Source organism: Euleptes europaea, chromosome 4, assembly GCF_029931775.1.
Source record: "Euleptes europaea isolate rEulEur1 chromosome 4, rEulEur1.hap1, whole genome shotgun sequence".
NCBI lineage: Eukaryota > Metazoa > Chordata > Lepidosauria > Squamata > Sphaerodactylidae > Euleptes > Euleptes europaea.
The window spans coordinates 7,231,155-7,251,409 of NC_079315.1; the positions used below are offsets into that span (position 1 = coordinate 7,231,155).

The 20,255-nt window shown below is 45.1% G+C and overlaps 1 protein-coding gene across 2 annotated transcripts in view; it reads left to right on the forward strand.

Annotated features, from left to right (window-relative positions):
- Positions 1-20,255, forward strand: part of STXBP5L (syntaxin binding protein 5L) — a 90,653-nt gene that overhangs the window by 61,598 nt on the left and 8,800 nt on the right. Inside the window, exons 16-22 of one of the 2 annotated variants that reach the window (XM_056847825.1) lie at positions 67-239; positions 1,681-1,806; positions 6,449-6,600; positions 10,395-10,466; positions 13,503-13,571; positions 15,316-15,486; positions 19,049-19,288. In XM_056847825.1, the coding sequence (XP_056703803.1) occupies positions 67-239; positions 1,681-1,806; positions 6,449-6,600; positions 10,395-10,466; positions 13,503-13,571; positions 15,316-15,486; positions 19,049-19,288 (1,003 nt within the window). The remainder of the gene's footprint in view (positions 1-66; positions 240-1,680; positions 1,807-6,448; positions 6,601-10,394; positions 10,467-13,502; positions 13,572-15,315; positions 15,487-19,048; positions 19,289-20,255) is intronic. The other variant, XM_056847826.1, reaches the window with a different exon arrangement.

Below are 20,255 nucleotides of genomic sequence, written 5' to 3' on the forward strand. Positions count from 1 at the left end.
ATTTGCCTTTTTACCTTGGTAAATTCTCCGATTTCGTAAAATAACGTGGATTTTAATTTCCTTAAGTCCTTAGAGGTGCGAATTCAGAGCGAGATAGAAGATATCATCACTCCGGAGGCAGAAATGATTCCTCCCTTTCCAGATGCGTCTTCTCAACTTCCGTCTTTGAAAGATCTCTCAGGCAGCACAAACACCATAACGTCTGTGGGAACAGTGAAGGACAGTATTCCATGCCTCAGGTACAGCTCTTGCTGTTGGTTGAAAAGTTTGTTTATGGGGAGGGACTGTGGCTCCGTGGTAGAGCATCTGCTTGGCATGCAGAAGGTCCCAGGTTCAACCCATGGCATCTCCAGTTAAAAAGGCTCAGGTAGAAGGTGATGTGAAAGACCTCTTCCTGAGACCCTGGAGAGCCACTGCCAGTCTGAAAAGACAGTGCTGACCTTGACTGACCAAGGGTCTGATTCAGTATAAGGCCACTTCATGTGTGTTCATGGCTTTTAAAAGGCACTTATGGGCTTGAGGACAGAAGGGACATTCCTGGGATACCCTTACCTCATCGCCATTTGAGGTTCTCCCATTAGGTCGCCCTTTAATTGACCCACCTGACAAAGGTAAGCAAAGAACTGTCCCTTGGGATTCTGGTGTTTGTTCTAGTCTAGATATTTAGTGGGTGCAGAGCGGTCAGCTGCAGTCAACAGCTCTGCTCACAACCTGAGTTCGATCCCGACGGAAGTCGGTTTCAGGCAGCCGGCTCGAGGTTGACTCAAACTTCCATCCTTCCGATGTCGGTAAAACGAGTACACATCTTGCTGGGGGTAAAGTGTAGACGACTGGGGAAGGCAACGGCAAACCACCCAGTAAACATAGTCTGCCTAGTAAACGTAGGGATGTGACATCACCCCATGGGTCAGTAATGACCCGGTGCTTGCACTGGGGACTACCTTTACCTTTTCCTCTACCTTTACCTTTTAGATATTTAGTAACTGGTTAGGTGCCTTTTTCTGTGTTCTTATGTTTTTGTGCGTGTGTATTTGCAACACCACAGTGATGGTTGGGAACTGCTTGACAGGTGTTTGGAGCAGGGAATCTGCAGGTGGGAAAAGGATGAAGCCCTTCTCCTACCTCTCCTCTGGTCCCAGTTCTTTCCTGGGAAGCTTTCCCCATTTCAAAAAAGGGGACATCGATGCAATGTTAAATGCATCTCCATTTAGCATGTCCCATTCGACCGAAAGGTCTCTTGGGCCATTTATGCTTGGTAATTAGCAGCGCTTTCCAGGCTGAAGTGCCCCACATTTTTATTTTGTTTAGTTTTTCACGCTGAACTGTCATTTAGGAAGTGACTGCGAAGCTGGCGTGTACCTGCTTCGCATTTCTTAAGAGCCCCTTTAACGCAACCTTGTGTGTTTGCTCCGCCCCCATCTCAAAGAACCCCCTCAAGGAAGCATGCAAAATCACAGCCCGGCAGTTGCTAATAGAAGGAGCGAAGGAGCAGGCGAGTGTGTGTGGGAGTGGAATTTCTCCTTTTGCATTGGGACCGTGAATAGGCATTTTAAAGGCTGCATTTTAAAAAAGAGCTTCAAGCGAGCATCAAAATTGACCCTGCATAAACGGCCTTGCAGCTGTTCATCTGTGCAGGTCTTTTCTAATTTTGCTCACTCCGTTCCCCTTTCTTCTTCACAGCGTTAAGACTCGTCCACTGAGGATGCCTCCTGGTTACCAAGCGGAATTGGTTATTCAGTTGGTGTGGGTCGAGGGCGAGCCTCCCCAGCAGATTACCAGCCTGGCAGCAAATTCAGCATACGGATTGTAAGTTAACCCGATATATAACCCAATATATCTTTCACACTTTGTACAAGCAGAGCACGTGTTTGCCGCTTAGCCTTTTGCTGTTGCTTATGCTTGTCAGCCTGAAATGTGCCCCAAGTCTATGGGGGGGGGGGGAAGGGTTTTGGATCATTGTGATCGTGCCCCTTTAAAGGGTCTATCCTTTCACATCATATTTTTGCCTTTTCTATCTATTTTATTTAAAAAGAAGTCTCTGACTCCCTGGTAGGCAGTGTCATGTGTTCGTGTGTGGACACAGTGGTGGACTGGGTCTAAAAATATTGGTTGCCAGGAGACAAAGGGGGCCCACCCACAGCTATAAGGCTATCATTTAATTTTTATAAGAAATAAATAAAATGTTCAAAAATTACATAAGTGGAAAAAAGGTACAATTAATTTTTTTGCAAAATAAATGTATATTTTTAGTCATTACAGTGTATATATATTGTACATGTTACTGGCAGTATACAGTAGATCCTAAATGTAAATGCAGATACTACCTTGTGAACAAACAAGAGAGAAAGCACCAGGAAAGTTTCAAAATGTTGAATAAAATTAACATGATCAAGTGGGAAAAAAATGTGCTGAAGGCAGGAAGAAAGGGGGGGAAAGTTCCCACTCATGAATGATACAAGTAGTTGCTGGAGACATATAACTGGGGGAAATTAGCAAAGTAAAGATCCAAGCCTATATATCGTACGCGTCGGCCTCACAAAACCCGAATCAGAATTATTATTTTCAGAGTTATTTATTATATTCTTAAATATAAAGTATCCTCAAAAAATGATTTTATTAATTTTTAAAAAATTAAAATAGTAACACAACGTAAATTTTAGGCGCATACAGCAATAATATTGGAACCTATTATATTTTCAAGCTACTAAAAGGTCATTAACATTTTTAACACATTGTCGAATGTTTAAGGGGCCCCCACTTCATCAGGGGCCCACAGGGCCCACTTGCCATCGGGCAAGCTGACCCCCCTGCCCTGTCCGCCACTGTGTGGACGTGTCGAGAAGGCTATGTAAGGAAAGGAGGTTTCCCTTTGGAAGTGTGAGGCTGGCCACAATTAAGAAACACGCATCTTTGGGCAAAAGGGATGCAAATTTAAAGTAAGTCCAGAACAGAAGGAATTTGAGGAACAAATTGGTTAAAAAAAATGCAGCAGTAATAAAATGCATGCTCTGTCTCATTCCCGATAATGACCGAGCCGCAAGTCTCTGGATAGTCTATGAGGGGAGACCTATGTAGGGTGCATTGCAGTAATCTATTCTTGATGTTGCTGTGGTGTGGATCCAGGTTGGCCAGGTTTTTCATCAGATGCATGAGGTGGACGTCAGTTGGCAAGCAGCAGGCAGACACGCATACGCACTGTGGCAGCTATGGGGAGAGAGACGTAGGGGGAGGCGCTGAGGTAATACTCTTCTGGACTGAAGATTGCTCAGCCCCCTACTCTGGCCTTGCCGATAGATTCTTTAAACCCCAACAGCCCACAATCAAACAAAAAGGGGGACACAAGCTTGAGGGCAGCAGGAAAAGAGGAAGACCCAACAAGAGATGGACGGACTCAATAAAGGAAGCCGCGGCCCTCAGTTTGCAAGACCTGAGCAAGGCTGTCAAAGACTGGACGTTTTGGAGGACACTGATTCATAGGGTCGCCATGACTTGACGGCACTTAACACACACACAAGCTTTAAGTAAAGGATTGGTAGTGTGTAAGCCATGTGCTCCTGCTAGACAAAGGCTGTGCTTATTTGTGAAGTAAACAGAGATCATGTTCCCTTTAGATATTTGACTCAACGGACAAGACACAGATGGAGATCAACGACAAAGGTTTATTTAGCAGAAAATGAAGTATTTAGTAAGGTCACTGTTAGGTGTGGATGACTTCAATATAAAAAGCCAATAAACCCTGAAGGGAGATTTGATTCCCCTTTTTCCTGTCGGGTTACCTCAGCAGCTTCAAGTCTGCTCTTTTCCCACACAGAGCACCTTTCCACAGAGCCGACACACACCAGCTAGGAATGACAGGCCCTTAAGAGGATGCTTATTTGTTACACTAAAATGAACTTTCTTCCCTCAGCCAATCCCCAAAACCAAATAAAAATCCAAATAAAAGCCTGGCTAAGCTGATGCCCCTTACCCCACAACACACACAGTTACGGAGGGAAAAAAGCCTCTAAACTGCAGGTTAAAAAAACCACGACAAAGAAGAGGTGCCAGATATGGCGCTATTATGTAAAATTCAGATGTAGTTGAGAACATTGACAATAGGGATAAGGGTTGCAGAAGCAATCTCCATTGTTTTGCTGAACCGATGAAGGTCTGTAATGGCCGAGGGATCCTGAAACCGTATCTTTAAATAAGAACAACAGGAATCCTCTAAGGCCTGATTAAAACTTGATGATGGCAAGGCAAAAAAAAAAAGGGTTTTGCACACGCCCAGTGGTTCATTAGCCATTTATGCGAGGCCGTTTCCTCGCCGTCACCCCGCCGACTACTTCGGGGCTTCGCTTTGATTCTGCTTGCATTTTCCGACTGTCAGAGGTTGACTCGCTCTCCCCCCCCCACCGCATTTCCGCGCGTTTTGCCTGCGTTTTCTGGATGCCGGCTAAACACGAATCCAGGAAACGCGGGATAAACGCGCGGGGAGAGCGAGGCGGCCTCTGACGGTCGGGAAATGCAAGCAGAATCAAAGCGAAGCCCCGAAGTAGTCGGCGGGGTGACCGTGAGGAAGCAGCCCATGCCTAAATGGCCATTGCGAGGAGTCTACTGCTCAGGCAAAGGACGGCCAGCCACCCAGTTTAAGCAAGGTAGCGGGCGTGGGCAAAGTTAGACGGTCCAGTTCTTTCTCCTTGCCCGCATGGTGTATGAATCAGGCCTATGTGTATGTAATGCAGAGGTGACCAAGGAGGAAGTTCCAGACCTAGCAGTGTTTAAAAAGCAAATCACCAGGTGTAGGGGGCATTCGCCCGAAACTAGACGAGCAACAAATTTGAATAAAGCAAAATATTTGCAAGGATGCTGAACGAATGATTGACGATCGCTTTTATCTCAGTCCTGTTCTGAATTGCTAGATTTGAGTCTAGTAACATCTTAGAAATCAACAAGGTTTTCAGGGTATGATCTTTTGAGTCTCTAAGCTCCCTTAGTCAGTTACCTGAAACTGTTTCTGGATCGAATCTGGTCACGTCATAATTTGCACTGGCGCACTGCTTCATCAGGATCTGGCCATTAGCCTCCCTTCCAGCTATGCTTGTGGTTTCTATGGATACCCCCTTTTCTCACAGTAAAAGACAGGTTGTTTTTTTAATAAAATGCCAGACATTGCATTAATTCAGCCTGGGTTTTTTTTTTTTAAAGATTAAAAGGTTGGGCTTTTTTAACAGGCAACCATCTCCCGACAGTCCCTGGGAATGTGTCTGGGCTGAACCTCACGAATGTTGAAACTTCAAAACGCTTGCTTAAATTGGCGTGCCGCGGGATTCTTTGTGGCATGAGGTCAGAGCCCGTGTTGTGGGCAGGAAGCGCTAATAAGCTCTATTGTGGTTCCCACTCACACTTTTCCGGCAGACCGTAATTCCGCCTCCTCAGACTAGTTAAGAGTCTTCCTGCTTTTCTTCCCTCATACCTGTCTTGGAGGTAGGCAAACGAGTCTAACCAGAGGGGCAAAGGATACATGAGACACAAAGGCATTTAATTTTAATTGATACCGGGGGTGCATACTTTAACTCGTTCCCCTTTGGCCGTTTCCCCACAAACCTCCTTCCCCAGCAAAGATTCCTGATGCGCACCGGCATGTGCCAATGTTCATCTGGATCCCACGGCCGCATGCGACTTAATAGTTTGGAAGGCTGGAAGCAGAAAATGGGATGTACCTAGCGTTGCCAACTCTGGGTTGGGAAATTCCCAGAGGTGAATTTGGGGGTGGAGCCTGCAGAGGGTGGGGCTTGGATAGGGGAGTTAAATTGTGGAACTCCCTGCCCCAGGATGTGGTGATGGCTGCCAACTCAGAAGGCTTTAAGAGGGGAGTGGACATGTTCATGGAGGAGAGGGCTATCCACGGCTACTAGTCAAAATGGATATTAGTCATGATGCATACCGATTCTCTCCATGATCAGAGGAGCACGCCTGTTAAATTAGGTGCTGTGGAACACAGGCAGGATGGTGCTGTTGCAGTGGTCTTGTTTGTGGGCTTCCTGGAGGCACCTGGTTGGCCACTGTGTGAAGAGACTGCTGGACTTGATGGGCCTTGGTCTGATCCAGCAGGACTTTTCTTATGTTCTTAGGAATAGAATGCCATACAGTTAGGGTTGCCAACCTCCAGGAAATAGCTGGAGATCTCCTGCTGTTACAACTGATCTTCAGCCAATAGAGCTCAGTTCACCTGGAGAAAATAGCCGCTTTGGCAATTGGACTCGATGGCATTGAGGTCCCTCCCCTCTCCAAACCCTGCCCTCCTCAGGATCCACCCTTAAAATCTCCAGGTATTTCCCAACCCGGAGCTGGCAACCCTACTTGGAACAAACCTTTCTTCACCCTGGTCACACTTTCATTGTGGATCACTTCTTGTCGCCCTTAATGCCGAAGTACAATGTCTTTGAAGAATGTTTCTTTTTCTCAGAGTTGCATTTGGAAACTGCAATGGTTTGGCTGTTGTGGATTTTATGCAGAAGATCACCCTGCTGAGCCTCGGAACCGCCGACATCTACGGATCCACCGATCCGTACCAACGCCAGCCTCGCTCTCCCCGCCGAAGCAAGCAGTTTGCTGCAGGTAGGAGATAAGAGATGGCCGGGATGAGCTCGGAGGAGTCTTTGCCTTTTATTGCCTGCAGCTTTCGAAATAAGTTTGAAATGCATGCCTGTATGCCAAGTCGGAAGAATGCGTCTGACCTCAACAGGGGTGTCTGACCGACTGCTTGTTAAATACCGATACCTCCAGAACTACCCCAAAATCATTTGGTTCCAGTGGAAAGCTGACTTCTTAAACGGCTTCCAGCGGTTTTCTTAAGAAGTTCAGCTTTCTTGCTAATCTGCACGATGTTGAAGATTAACGGTCTGATCCCTTCCTCTTTGTGAAATGTTTACAAAGCGAAGAAATGTTTCAAACCCATCTGTGTTTTCTGCTTTCATTTTGCTTTTTTCCCCCTCTGCGAACGGTGGAGCTAATCAAAACAAGCGCTAAATAACTACAGGGTGTGCATGCAACAGCCCCTGGTCTCCAATTCAGATATAAGAGTCCCTTGTTATATTTTTTTTTCCTTCCATTTTTAGCATTAGGTTTCAATCAAGATCCAGACACATGAAATACAGCAGGCATTAGAATTTGTATGCAGGTAGCAAAATGCCGTAACTCTTATTTTCAAATTAAAATGTTTCAGACGAGAAAGGAAATAAGTAGTTACTTAGCACGGCTTCAAAATATTTTGCTAACCTACATTTCAAAACTACGTGAAAATACCAATCTCAGATGTAAACTGCGAAGGCTGGATTAAAAAAAAAATACAATTTTGGCAAAAACTTCCATGGTTGTAATCTAGCCAATAGTTTCTTAAAATGTAAGTTATGCTGTTGATTAAGAAAAATACAAGAGATGAAACTCTTCCTTGTAGCCATATCCCCCCCCCCAATTTACATGTATACATACACACAGGGTGGGTGGAGGGGAAAAGATGAATATTTGTACCACTACCATAAGCCCTTCATGAACATCCATTTATTTATTTATTTATTTGCTCATTTCTTTATTTATAAATTTCATCCTCCTGAACAGACTCACAGTCACAAAAACATTCATTCTCTGTTATCCTTACATACATAGTTGCACACTCTCGCACTCATACCCACTATCTAGGGTTATCGAGCTGTGTCTGGTAACCAATGGGACATTTGCGGGCAGGGACATCTGGAAGGTTGCAACCATAGTGTGCATCATTGCATTACTTCCGGTGAAAACCCAGAAGTGGCAGAGGGTAGCTCTAGGAATCACTGGGAATTCTATGGTAAAGCCATTGAGTAATTCACAGTATTATAGTACTATGCTGCTATCGTCAACCCAAAGGGAGACGGCAGCCAAGAAATCAGAAGGAGGCTGAGACTGGGAAGGGCAGCCATGAAGGAGCTAGAAAAGATTCTGAAGTGTAAGGCTGTGTCACTGGCCACCAAGATTAGGTTAATTCATGCCATCGTATTCCCTGTTACTATGTATGGGTGTGAAAGCTGGACAATGAAGAAAGCGGATAGGAAGAAAGTAGATTCCTTTGAAATGTGGTGTTGGAGAAGAGTATTACGGATACCCTGGACAGCCAAAAAATCAAATCAGTGGGTTATAGATCAAATCAAGCCTGAACTTACCCTAGAAGCTAAAATGACTAAACTGAGGCTATTGTATTTTGGTCACATTATGAGAAGACAAGAGTCACTAGAAAAGACAGTCGTGCTAGGAAAAGTTGAGGGCAGCAGGAAAAGAGATGGATTGACTCAATGAAGGAAGCCGCAGCCCTCAGTCTGCAAGATCTGAGCAAGGCTGTTAAAGATGGGACGTTTTGGAGGACATGGATTCATAGGGTTGCCATGAGTCGGAAGCGACTTTACGGCACTTAACACACACACACACAGATACAGCAATGCAGTATCTAAAGACTGTTTCTTCTTTTTAAACCAGTCAAAAGCTGGTAGTGTTGGGTGGCAGAATGATTGGCTTGAGGAGAAGCCAACAGTAAAATGTTGCCAGAATGTGGAGGGGACACAAAAATATGCACTTTCCCACCCAGGCCTTGCTAACCTGCTCGGATGGCAATATTTTAGGAAAGATCATAGCAAAAACAGGAATGGAAAGATTGTGGCAAAGCAAGGAAAAACCCCGGGAAGTGGGTGACTGGAGGACGAAATAGACTTTGGAAGCCACGGCAGAGCAAAAGAGCCGTGTGGCTGCAGACTGTGTTGGGAGCAGATTGAGCCTTTCGTTGTTGAAGGATATAGAGAAGACTTCAGCAAGGCTGAGAGGATTTCTCTTCATGTCTTTTTATCTATGAACAGTAGAACATTTCAATTATGAGAAGGCAAGAGTCACTGGAAAAGACAGTCATGCTAGGAAAAGTGGAGGGCAGCAGGAAAAGAGGAAGACCCAACAAGAGATGGATGGACGCAATAAAGGAAGCCACAGCCCTCAATCTGCAAGATCTGAGCAAGGCTGTCAAAGATAGGACATTTTGGAGGACTTAGATTCATAGGGTCGCTATGAGTCGGAGGTGACTTGACTGCGCTTCACACACACACACACACAAGAGAGAGAGAGAGAGAGAGAGAGAGAGAGAGAGAGAGAGAGAGAGAGAGAGAGAGAACCTTTCAATGATGCAGGGCAGAACCATGTCACTAGATGAAAGACAGGAAGCTTCCTTTGCTACTAGTAGGGTGTCCCAACTCCAGGTGGCATCTGGAGATCTTCTGGAATTACAATGATCTCCAGATGACAGAGATCAGTTCCCCTGGAGAAAATGGCTGCTTTGGAGGGTGGACTCCATGGCATCGCATGCTTGCTGACGCCCCTCCCCTCCCCCAAATTCTGCCTTCCCCAGGCCCCACCCCCAAAATCTCCAGGAATTTCCCAACCTTGAGTTTGCAGCCCTAGCTCCTGGGCTGGCCAAATTACAAAAGGGACTGAATAAAGCCGCCTCAGCCTTAAAAGAAGAAGAGTTGGTTTTTATACCCTGCTTTGATCTACCTTTAAGGCATCTCAAAACATCTTACGATCACCTGCCCTCTCCCCCCCACACACAAGTACCTTGAGAGGTAAGTGAGGCTGAGAGAGTTCTGAGAGAACTGTGACCAGCCCAAGATCATCCAACAGGCTTCATGTGGAGGAGTGGGGAATCGAACCCGGTTTTCCAGATTAGAGTCCGCCGCTCTTAACCACTAAACCACGCTGGCTCCCTTAGGGGTGTACCTAGGTGAAGTCCAACATTGCAGCTGACTTGGTGAATCCTTGGAAGCAACTTCAGAGCCAAATTTCCACCATTGCCAAGTGAGCCCATATTCTAAAAATCCCACTAAGAATAACAAACCTCTTGAGAGTGTTCCAAAATTACCCTTCAGGTAGGGTCACCAGGTCCCTTTTCTCTACCAGTGGGAGGTTTTTGGGGTAAAGCCTGAGGAGGGTGGGGTTTGGGGAAGGGAGGGACTTCAATGTCGTAGAGTCCAATTGCCAAAGCGGCCATTTTCTCCAGGGGAACTGATCTCTATCATCTGGAGATCAATTGTAATAGTGGGAGATCTCCAGCTAGTGCCTGGAGGCTGGCAACCCTACCTTCAGGATAGGCCCTCATGAACACTCTGTCCCTTCCCCTTCCCTCTCTCCCCCACCCATCCCACCAATTCTTTTCTTTTTCCACCATTCCCTCTGGTATGTCTTCTGACCCAAAAGGGTCTGCAGAAAGCATCTGTCAAGGTTCCTGCTCCCCGAGCGTGCCAAGATGCTGGTTTTGGTATCACTTCCTTTCACTTTGGACTGTTTTCTTTCTCTTCCCTCTGCCTGCTGCTGGTGCTGGTGTGTTCTGGCATGTCCAAAAGACAACTTTTGCATGCGTGGCTTCTCTAACTTTTATCCTGATTTAACGAAACGGATCCGTACTTCCTATCAGAGTAAGTCCTAGCACGATTAGTCCTCGTCCTTTGTCAAGACCGGTATGTGACTTGAATGTGTGCCGTCAACACATTCGGCATGCATGCTCTTCTGTTTTTTCTTTTGGATTTGATGTGTGAAACATGTTTGTTCCAGTGGCGATGTTCTGGTATAATTCTCTTTTGTTCTGATTGTACTTCCAGTTAAATACAGGGCAAAAACATTAATTTACGTGGGTTTGTTGAATCAATCATTCTGTCCTGTCAATAACAGAAATATTTTTGGAATTAATATAAAGCCAAATGATTTTTCTATTGCCATTTTTCATGGCCACCTTTTATACAGGGACGGTTCCCCACGGTCACCCCTGCCGACTGCTTTGGGGCTTCCTTTTGATCATGGCTTTCCCAGCTGTCAGAGGTTGCCTCAGTCTCCCTCTGCGTTTCCCCGTATTTTGCCCGCGTATTCAGGGACCAGTTTTATCACAAATTTGAAAACGCGGGCAAAACATAGGGAAACGCAGGGGAAGAGTAAAGCAACCTCTGACGTCCGAAGCGGCATGCATAAAGACCCAAAGTTGTCAGAGGGGTGACGGCGAGGAAAACAGCCATGCATAAAAGGCCTTGGATTTATCCCAGAGGACTTGAGGTGTGTAGCTGGATACGAGAGAATGAATCTCTCGCTCTGGGGGTCTACCATCAAGTTGACATATGTTAACCCCTATGGATTTCAATGCAAGAGATGAACACAGGTAGTTTTGCCATTGCCTGCTTCTGCATAGCAACCCTTGCCTTGACTCGGTGGTCTCCCATCCAAGGACTGACCCTTTTTAGTTTCTGAGCTCTGATGAGATCAGGCTAGCCTGGGCTATTTAGGTTGGTTGGGTGTCTACTACCAGTCTCCAAATTCTTTGCAATAGGCAGAGAAACCCAGACATTTGGAGCACCTGATGTGAAGAGAAAGGTCTACTTGAAAGACAAGCTCAAGATGGATATGTGAAAGTTCAGGATTATGGAAAGGGTTAAGGGACATGGAAAGGTCGCATTTATATGTTACAGCCCTAATGTGTGAATTGGCAGGAAAAGTTTTGTGGGCCATGGTAGTTTCCCTCCTTTGCAGGGTGACACCTTCAGCAGGCTTTGCGGAGTGATGCTGTCACACCAGAGCGTGTCATGAGAGGCGGTCCTGTAGATAGGAGGGTCTTAGGCCATGAACGACTGTGTAGGTGAACTGAACTGGGAAACTAATTGGTAACCCAAAGAATGACGAAAGAAGAGGTGTAATATGGGCACTCAGTTGTAAACAAACTGGGATTCTCTACCACAGAGGTGTCAAACATATGGCCCACGGGCTGGATCCGGCTCCTTGAGAGCTCTTATCCGGCCCGTGAGCCAGCCAAGGCAGCCACCCCCCACACTCTCAATCTGGGCTGGCGAGGCATGGCCTGGCCAGACCAAGTGACATTTATGTCATATCTGGCCCTCGTAACAATTGAGTTCGACACCCGGTCTACCAGCTGGAGTCCCACCGCATTCCTTTAAGGAAAGCACATGAGACTGGGTCTCTTCGGCAATGATGCAAAAATATTGGAAGCCTCTCTATTTGACCCTTTCTGTAGTGGCCTTTAGACAGGAGCTGAAGACAGTGCTGTCCCAAAGAGCATTTTGTTTGTAATGTTTAGCCGTAACCATGGTTGGTTTTTTAGTATGCTCTGTTGGTCTTTTTTGACTCGAACTGCTCCTGGCGTCCCTCTTTGTTGTACTGTTTGGTTTTAATGTTACCGTTCTCCTTGTTGTGGCTTTTCAAATGGGTAAGATGCTTTGGGGAAAGGCATGGGATAAATATCAGGGCCCTCTTCTTTCTCAGTTTTCCAGTCTTCTGCCTGCCCTATATGCCCTATGTGAATTAGCCGAATGTGTCTTTTCCTCATTGACGCTGGACTGGAAACCTTTTATGGTTGCTCATCTTCTGAGCAGTTGGAATGTCTGAGAACATTCTATGACCTCACGTTCCATCCCAATTGACATAAGTTGATGAGTGTTCAGAGGCCTCCGTGCTCAGCTGGAGGTTCTGATTTTCAAAATGAGACTTAATGGATTTTGATCTGTGTGAAATCAAAACCGTATTTTATTTAACTGCATGGGAGATGTTTTTTCAAAGACTTCCTGTGCCAAACAGCAACTGTCCAGAGCCTTATTTCCTGCCACACGTGGGTTCAAAGACCAGGATTATTTTTAGAAAAAGAAGAAAAGGGAAAGGTACTCAAAGATTTGAAGTCAAAGCTGAGATCCAGATGATGGCCCCAATCTACGCAGTTGGACATAGAGCAGCAGGCAACTGAACAGGCCCCACTAGAATTGCCAACAATGGATTGGAAAACTCCTGGAAATTTGGGGGTGGAGCCTGGTGAGGGTGGGGTTTGGGGAGTGGAGGAACCTCAGCAGGGTATAACGCCATAGTGTCCACTCACCCATCCAGCACCTGGGGTTGCAAAAAGATTGAGGATTAGGATTGCCAACCTCCAGGTAGTAGCTGGAGCTCTCCCGCTATTACAGCTGATCTCCAGCCGATAGAGATCAGTTCCCCTGGAGAAAATGGCCGCTTTGGCCATTGGACTCTTTGGCATTGAAGTCCCTCCCCTCCCCAAACCCCACCCTCCTCAGGCTCTGCCCCAAAAATCTCCAGGTATTTCCCAACCCGGAGCTGGCGACCCTATTGAGGATGGGGCCAGTTACTTGTTTTAGATGGGATAGAGTCTAATGCCAGCTTCAGTCCTTCTGAGCAGATGAGCTCAGTATGATTGGGCCCCGCTCAGCCCTAGGGACCACATGCAAGAGCACCCATTTGTGCAAGAGATTTCTCACCCAGCCAGGGCTGTGCGGGCGGAAACCTATTTGCACACTCACATCCCCTCTACTAGCTCCGGACACAAGTCTAGTTCACTTGGTTTGCATCTTGTGACAGCCGTTGCGGCAGTTATTATTTGAAGTAATGGAATTTTGCCATGTCGATATTGATATATGTTTTTTTTTAAAATAAATTCTGTTTCTTATTAGGCCTCACCGAGTTGTCGGACGGCCCCGTTTCGCTGGAGCTGGAGCGCTGCAAGTCCCCAACAGCCTCAGGTAAAAGTTAGTGGCTCGTGACGCACCAATTTACATGAGAGTTCCTTGTTTCCTCAATGTTTTGAAGCTGCAGGGAAGAATGTAATTCCATTATGGTGCACAATTTTTAAGGGTAACACGCAGCCAAATATTGTAAATGAGATGCGGAAGATTGTGAAGTGAGGGCAAAATCAGGAGGTTGGGTGTCATGGATCTGTTCCACTAGTGGCCCAAGGGTTGCCATCGGCAGCTGGCAAATCCCTGGGAGGAACATAAGAACATAAGAGCAGCCCTGCTGGATCAGACCAAGGTCCATCAAGTCTAGCAGTCTGCTCACACAGTGGCCAACCAGGTGCCTCTAGGAAGCCCAGGTGCCTCCAGGTATTAGGGGCAGGGACAGGTATACTAGTGTCAAGATGGCGTGTGATGTCACTTCTGCGCCAAGCTGAATGTGACTTCATCACATCATGACGATGCTCTAGGATTTGTCCCAAACTCTATGATTCAACCCTCGATCTCTCCCTCCCACATGAACACATGAAGCTGCCTTAAACTCAATCAGACCCTCGGTCCATCGAAGTTAGTATTGTCTACTCAGACCGGCAGCGGTTCTCCAGGGTCTCAGGCAGCGGTCTTTCACATCACCTACTTGCCTAGTCCCTTTAACTGGAGATGCCGGGGATTGAACCTGGGTCCTTTTGCATGCAAAGGCTCTACCACTGAGCCACAGCCCCTCCCCTATGCTGGCAGGGACTGGGTGGAAATTCCCAGGAAGTCATCTGCTTATAGCTACCGTGGGAGATCTGGCCCCCCAAATGGTGCTTTTCTCCAGCACCGGGAGTTCCCCTCTGACCATCACCAGAAGCCCTCTTGTACCACCACTAGCGGAATGGATCTGTGGGATCCAACCCATGTTATTTTACAGATTATATGTTAATCGAATATGACCCCCCAAGAGACAGGTAAACGAGTCTTCTGTCCTGCATTGATTCCTTGTATTGCTCTGGGTGACTGCTACCTCTTGTAAAGGCTTTCCCACATAACTATATTTCAGTTCAGGATCAGTCCATTACCACCAGGACTAATCCTGTCACTGGTAAGAAAAAATATAGTTCAATTCTCTACACATATGAGCTGTAAGAATCCATAGAAGTGGTTGTGCTTACTGGGGTGATTTCATTGCCCCAATGTAGAACAGAATAGCAAATGCTAAGAGAAGGTGAGATCGGTACCTTCTCTGCACTTATGGAGTGTTGAAATGTTGGAAGGGGCTATGATATGGACGTAGTAGTAGTAGTAGTAGTAGTAGTAGTAGTAGAAGAAGAAGAAGAAGAAGAAGAAGAAGAAAAAGAAGAAGAGGAGGAGGAGGAGGAGGAGTTGGTTTTTATATGCCGACTTTCTCTGCCACTTAATGGAGACTCAAACCGGCTTACAATCACCTTCCCTTCCCCTCCCCACAACAGACACCCTGTGAGGTAGGTGGGGCTGAGAGTGTGTGACTAGCCCACGGACACCCAGCTGGCTTTGTGTGTAGGAGTGGGGAAACAAATCCAGTTCACCAGATTAGCCTATGCCGCTCATGTGGAGGAGTAGGGAATCGAACCTGGTTCTCCAGATCAGAGTCCACCCCTGCTCTAAGCAGTTCCGATCACTTTTGCACCCTCACCCCCTGATTCTGTCAAGTGACCTCTGTGATTCTGAAGTTTTGGTTTTGTACATAAACTTATAGTTCCACTTACAAAAAAACTTCCCGCTCTCGTTACAGATCACGTAAATGGGCACTGCACAAGCCCCACTTCTCTAGGCTGCGGCTCTGGAAAACGGCTCTCTAGTGCAGATGTCTCAAAAATCAACCGTCGGGTTGCTAGCAAGCCTCCGTTTAGGAAAGCTCAGTCGGCCGCCTGCATGGAGATTTCTCTGCCAGTTGCAACGGAAGGTGAGTGTCTCAGGGGCATCAGGGATCAGTTACTTTCACCTTCTGAAAAGGTTTACATCAGGGGTGTTGAACTTAATTGTTATGAGGATGTCACTTGGTTGAGCCAGGCCATGCCTCACCAGCCCAGATTGAGAGTGTGTGTGTGGGGGGGGGGGGAGTGGCTGCCTCGGTTGACTCTAAGGTTGCCAGGTCCCTCTTCACAACCAGCAGAAGGTTTTGGGGGTGGAGCCCTAGGAGGTCGGGGTCTGGGGAGGGGAGGGACTTCAGTGTCATAGAGTCCAAATGTCAAAGTGGCCATTTTCTCCAGGTGAACTGATCTCTGTTGGCTAGAGATCATTTGTAATAGCAGGAGATCTCCACCTGGTACCTGGAGGTTTTTAAAGAGCGTGTGCTGTTATTAAGCTGAGCAAAAAGGGGTTTTGATATAACAAGCCACAAATAATAAGAATTAGCAATGTCTATGTCAATTTAAATTATATTGTGTAAGCAACATACATCACAAGCCATGCATCAAAAAAGCATGTTACAACATATGCTTAAATAACAAAGTACAAATGTGTCCACAACACAATTCAGAATCAATGTACGATGTAAGGTACAGATCCCAAGACGTACAATAAATCTGAGCCAGAAAGTATCAGCAAACAGTAGCGTGTCCCAAAAGAAAAAAGCACTGTGCAGGGCGTGCGCAATGAAAACTTTGAAGCTGAGTCAACGCCGTATTTGCGTCTCAAAGTAGCATGTCCCTAAGGAAAAAGGGCTGTACGGGGCATGCACACTAAGAACTTTGAAGCTAATCAAAACGCCGCTCCTGCGTTAAAAAGCTTGTAAACAAAGCAAAATACATTCTGCTTGATGGTAATAAAGTGGAAAACAAATTGTAAATACCATCCTTGAAACAAACCCGAAGGTTAAAAATTATGAAGGGCAGTAGTTTGCTCAAACTAGGATCAGTAATCTCCAGTAGTCTCCAGCCATAAGCATGGCAGTCGTAAGCACAGTATGTGAAAAGTACCGGTAAATGCTTGTTTCGGTTATTTCCTTCTTCAGAACATTAATTAACATGCATAATCCATCTGTAACAGATAATACATAGCATATACCAAAAGTAATACATCTAAGGAATTATAATTCATAATAAGCCCTTTTAAAACCACAAAAAATGAATGAAACCTTACCAGACCACAACATTTGCAGTTCTCAGAAAGAGACTCATATGTCATCTGTAAAAGCCTCATTGCTAGTGTTCTAAATTAAAGGAAGACTGCTTCCTAAATCAGGTGGTAGTAATCAAATGTAAGATCCTAAATTAAAGGTATATGCGGAATATTTCTGAGAGAACAACCAAAGTGTAGAACAATTAAATGAAACTTGTAAGATCTAAGGAAGAATTCAGACCATAAGGTTGTTCCATTTTAAAAAGATGTATAAAGCGAGCCTCTTGCTGACTGAGTACTCTATCTGTATCTGTAATAGAAAAATTGTTCTTGCTTAATTGCCAAATGGCAAAAGAATTTAAGATCTGTGTGTGATTATGGTTAATGAAATGTTGGTCCAGAACCTTGTTACGTATTCTAGAGCGGTGTTCACCGGACCTATATTTCAAGAACCTAAGGGTTTTGCCAACATATAAAAAATTACAAGAACACCTGACAATATAAATTAAGTCTTTTGGAGTCACAATTTGTGAAGGTAAAACGGAAACCAGTACAGACACACACAAATTCTTTGACTGGTAATGCCATAGGGCAATTAACATATCTACCACATTGATGGAATCCAAGGGGAAGTGTGGTATTATTATGAGGGGTATTAATATTTGTTCTCGTTAGTATGTCTCCCAAAGACCTGTTTTTTTTCATACCAATAATTGGTTGTTGTTCACAGCCTGGTATAGATTGCACAATGTGCCAATCGTTATGAATAATTTGTTTAATGTCAGGAGCCAATGCTGTATATTGCGAAGAAAAAGTTAAAGCTTTATTCTTCTTCTGAGTTTTAGTGGACAATAGTTTTTTTCAGTCTGTTCTTGCACTTTTTGTGATTGCTGATGTGATGACCTGCTCAGGATAGCCCTTTTCCCTGAAATTATTAGACAATGAATGCGCTGCTCTATGAAAATCAATATCACGAGAAGAGTTTCTTTTAATTCTGAGAAATTGACTGAAAGGTAAATTATTTTTGAGATGACTAGGATGGAATGGCTTATAATTCAATAATGCATTTTTGGTACAAGGTTTACTATAAGGTCTAACACCTATAGAGTTGTTCTTATCTATGTAGACTTCTGTGTCTAAAAATGGAACCGATTCACTGGATGCCATCCCAGTGAATTTAATGTTAGAATGCCAATGGTTAAGATATTTTAAGAATTCATCAAATGAAGGTTTATCTCACATAAGAAAAATGTCATCAATATAACGTTTGAATGAAAGAATGTATGAACGAAGGGGATTATTATTAAAAATAAATTGGTTCTCAAAAAAAATCATGAAAATATTAGCAACTGATGGGGCACACGATGAGCCCATAGATACTCCTTTGACTTGGAGGTAAAAGTCATTCTCAAATCTGAAAAAGTTATGTTCCAAATTGATGTCAAGAATGTCTAAAAGGAATGAGGTGGGCGGGTGTAACTCACGGCGAGTTTCTAATAGCTCCGCTATAATGTTTCGGACTTCATCCAAAGGGATGCTTGTGTACAGAGCATTGACATCTACAGTGGTTAATACGCTGCCAACTGGAACATCGTGGTTTTCCATCTGTTGAATAAAATGTGTTGTGTCCATAACATATGATTCTGTTAAGATGGAGAATGGATGTAATATGCTGTCTAGATATTTAGCTAACGGATCGTGAATGGAATTGATTCCTGAGACTATAGGTCTACCTGGTACTGGGTCAATCTGCTTATGCACTTTAGATAGAACATAAAATATTGGTGCTCTAGGGTGCAGATTGATCAAATAGTCTGCTAGCTGTTTTGAGATGCAATCTTGAGCCAAAGCATTCTCCAGCTGGAGGTTAGCAAATATAAGAGACAGCACGAAGGCTCAAGAATGTAAATGTGGAATCTATTAGATGACTACCAAAACAAAATGACATAATAATGCACCAAATATTATACAAAGTACACACCAATCATACTATCACCATCATCACATATTTGATAGTTCATCAAACATCCAGCAGTTCACGTCAATTGACAGTCTTCAACAGAGTCTAGAGACTTCTATGTACTGTACAGAACAGTCTGTCTTCTGTTGCATTGATGAAAGAGCAGGCAGGAAATGCGCCTTCCGGATTCCTCGTTCCTCGTTTTCGCCAAACAAAAGCTTCATCAGCCTTTTCAGTTCAGAAAACTGTAACTAGGTCACAGAAGGTTCAACCATAAACAATGTCTTACAAAGACTCTCCACTGATAAGGACCTTGTGCAGGTAAATACTCTGCCCAGGATCATGGAGAGCTTCTGCCAATCGTAACAGACTGTACTGGCATAGCTGGACCACTGGTCCCGTCTCAATGTGAGGCTGCCTCATATTTATTGCTTTCTTCAAACAGAAAACAGAGAGAACTCCTTCACCCATTCCCGCAGCTCCAGCGTCTCCAGTATTGACAAAGAGTCTAAGGAAGCCATTACAGCTTTGTACTTCGTAGAGTCATTTGTACGGAAAAACGACACCACCGTGTCTCCGTGTCTTTGGGTCGGTACAGGCCATGGGGTGGTCTCGACGTTATCCCTTAACTTGCCCACAGTGGATGAACTAAGGCATACGGAACCTGTGACGGTTTCACTGAGTGGTAAGTATTCTTGATTTCCTCAATATGTTCTTAAAAATGTGCAAAAACACACCACTGAACAAGATAATGTTACGTAACTCTTCATGCTCTTAGTAGGAATTGTAGAATCATAGAGTTGGAAGGGGGCATACAGGCCATCTAGTCCAACCCCCTGCTTAATGCAGGATCAGCATAGAGCATCCCTGACAAGTGTTTGTCCAGCCTCTGCTTAAAGACTGCCAATGAGGGGGAGCTCACCACCTTCCTAGGTAGCTGATTCCACTGTTGAACAACTCTTACTGTAATCCCCCCTCCCCAATATTCACCTTTCCTCCCGCAATTTAAACCCATTATTGGGAGTCCTATCCTTTGCTACCAACATGAACAGCTCCCTGCCTCCTCTAAGTGACAATCCTTCAAATACTTCAAGAGAGCAATCATGTCCCCCCTCAACCTCCTCCTCTCCAGACTAAACATTCCCAACTCCCTTAGCCTTTCCTCGTAGGGCTGGGTCTCCAGGCCCCTGATCATCTTCATCACTCTCCTCTGTACCCGCTTGATTCTGTCCACATCCTTTTCGAACTGTTACAGTTACATATAAAGGCAGAAACAGAGTGTACTAACAAATATCACTTGCAATCGTGCTGAGTATCCTACCCATAGAAACATCAAGTTAGAAAAGAATTTCAACATGCTAGCAAACAGACCCAACACCCTATTCTTCCCTGTCTAGTCTTGCCTCCCCTAGGCAGCCAACTCCCACCTCTGCACTCCTTCCTCCATGCTCACTCGATGGAACAGCAAGAGAAAAATGGAGAGGGGAATCACAGCATCCCAGATACTCTAGGAACTTCCCCAGATCTTTATGTCCTTTACCATAGACACTGGTGGAATTCCTAGAGTGTCGTGGGTTCCGAGACGTCACTTCTGGGGGCTCGTTCCTTACTAGATAGGAATCCTGAAGTGGGATAGGGGTGACTCATTATTC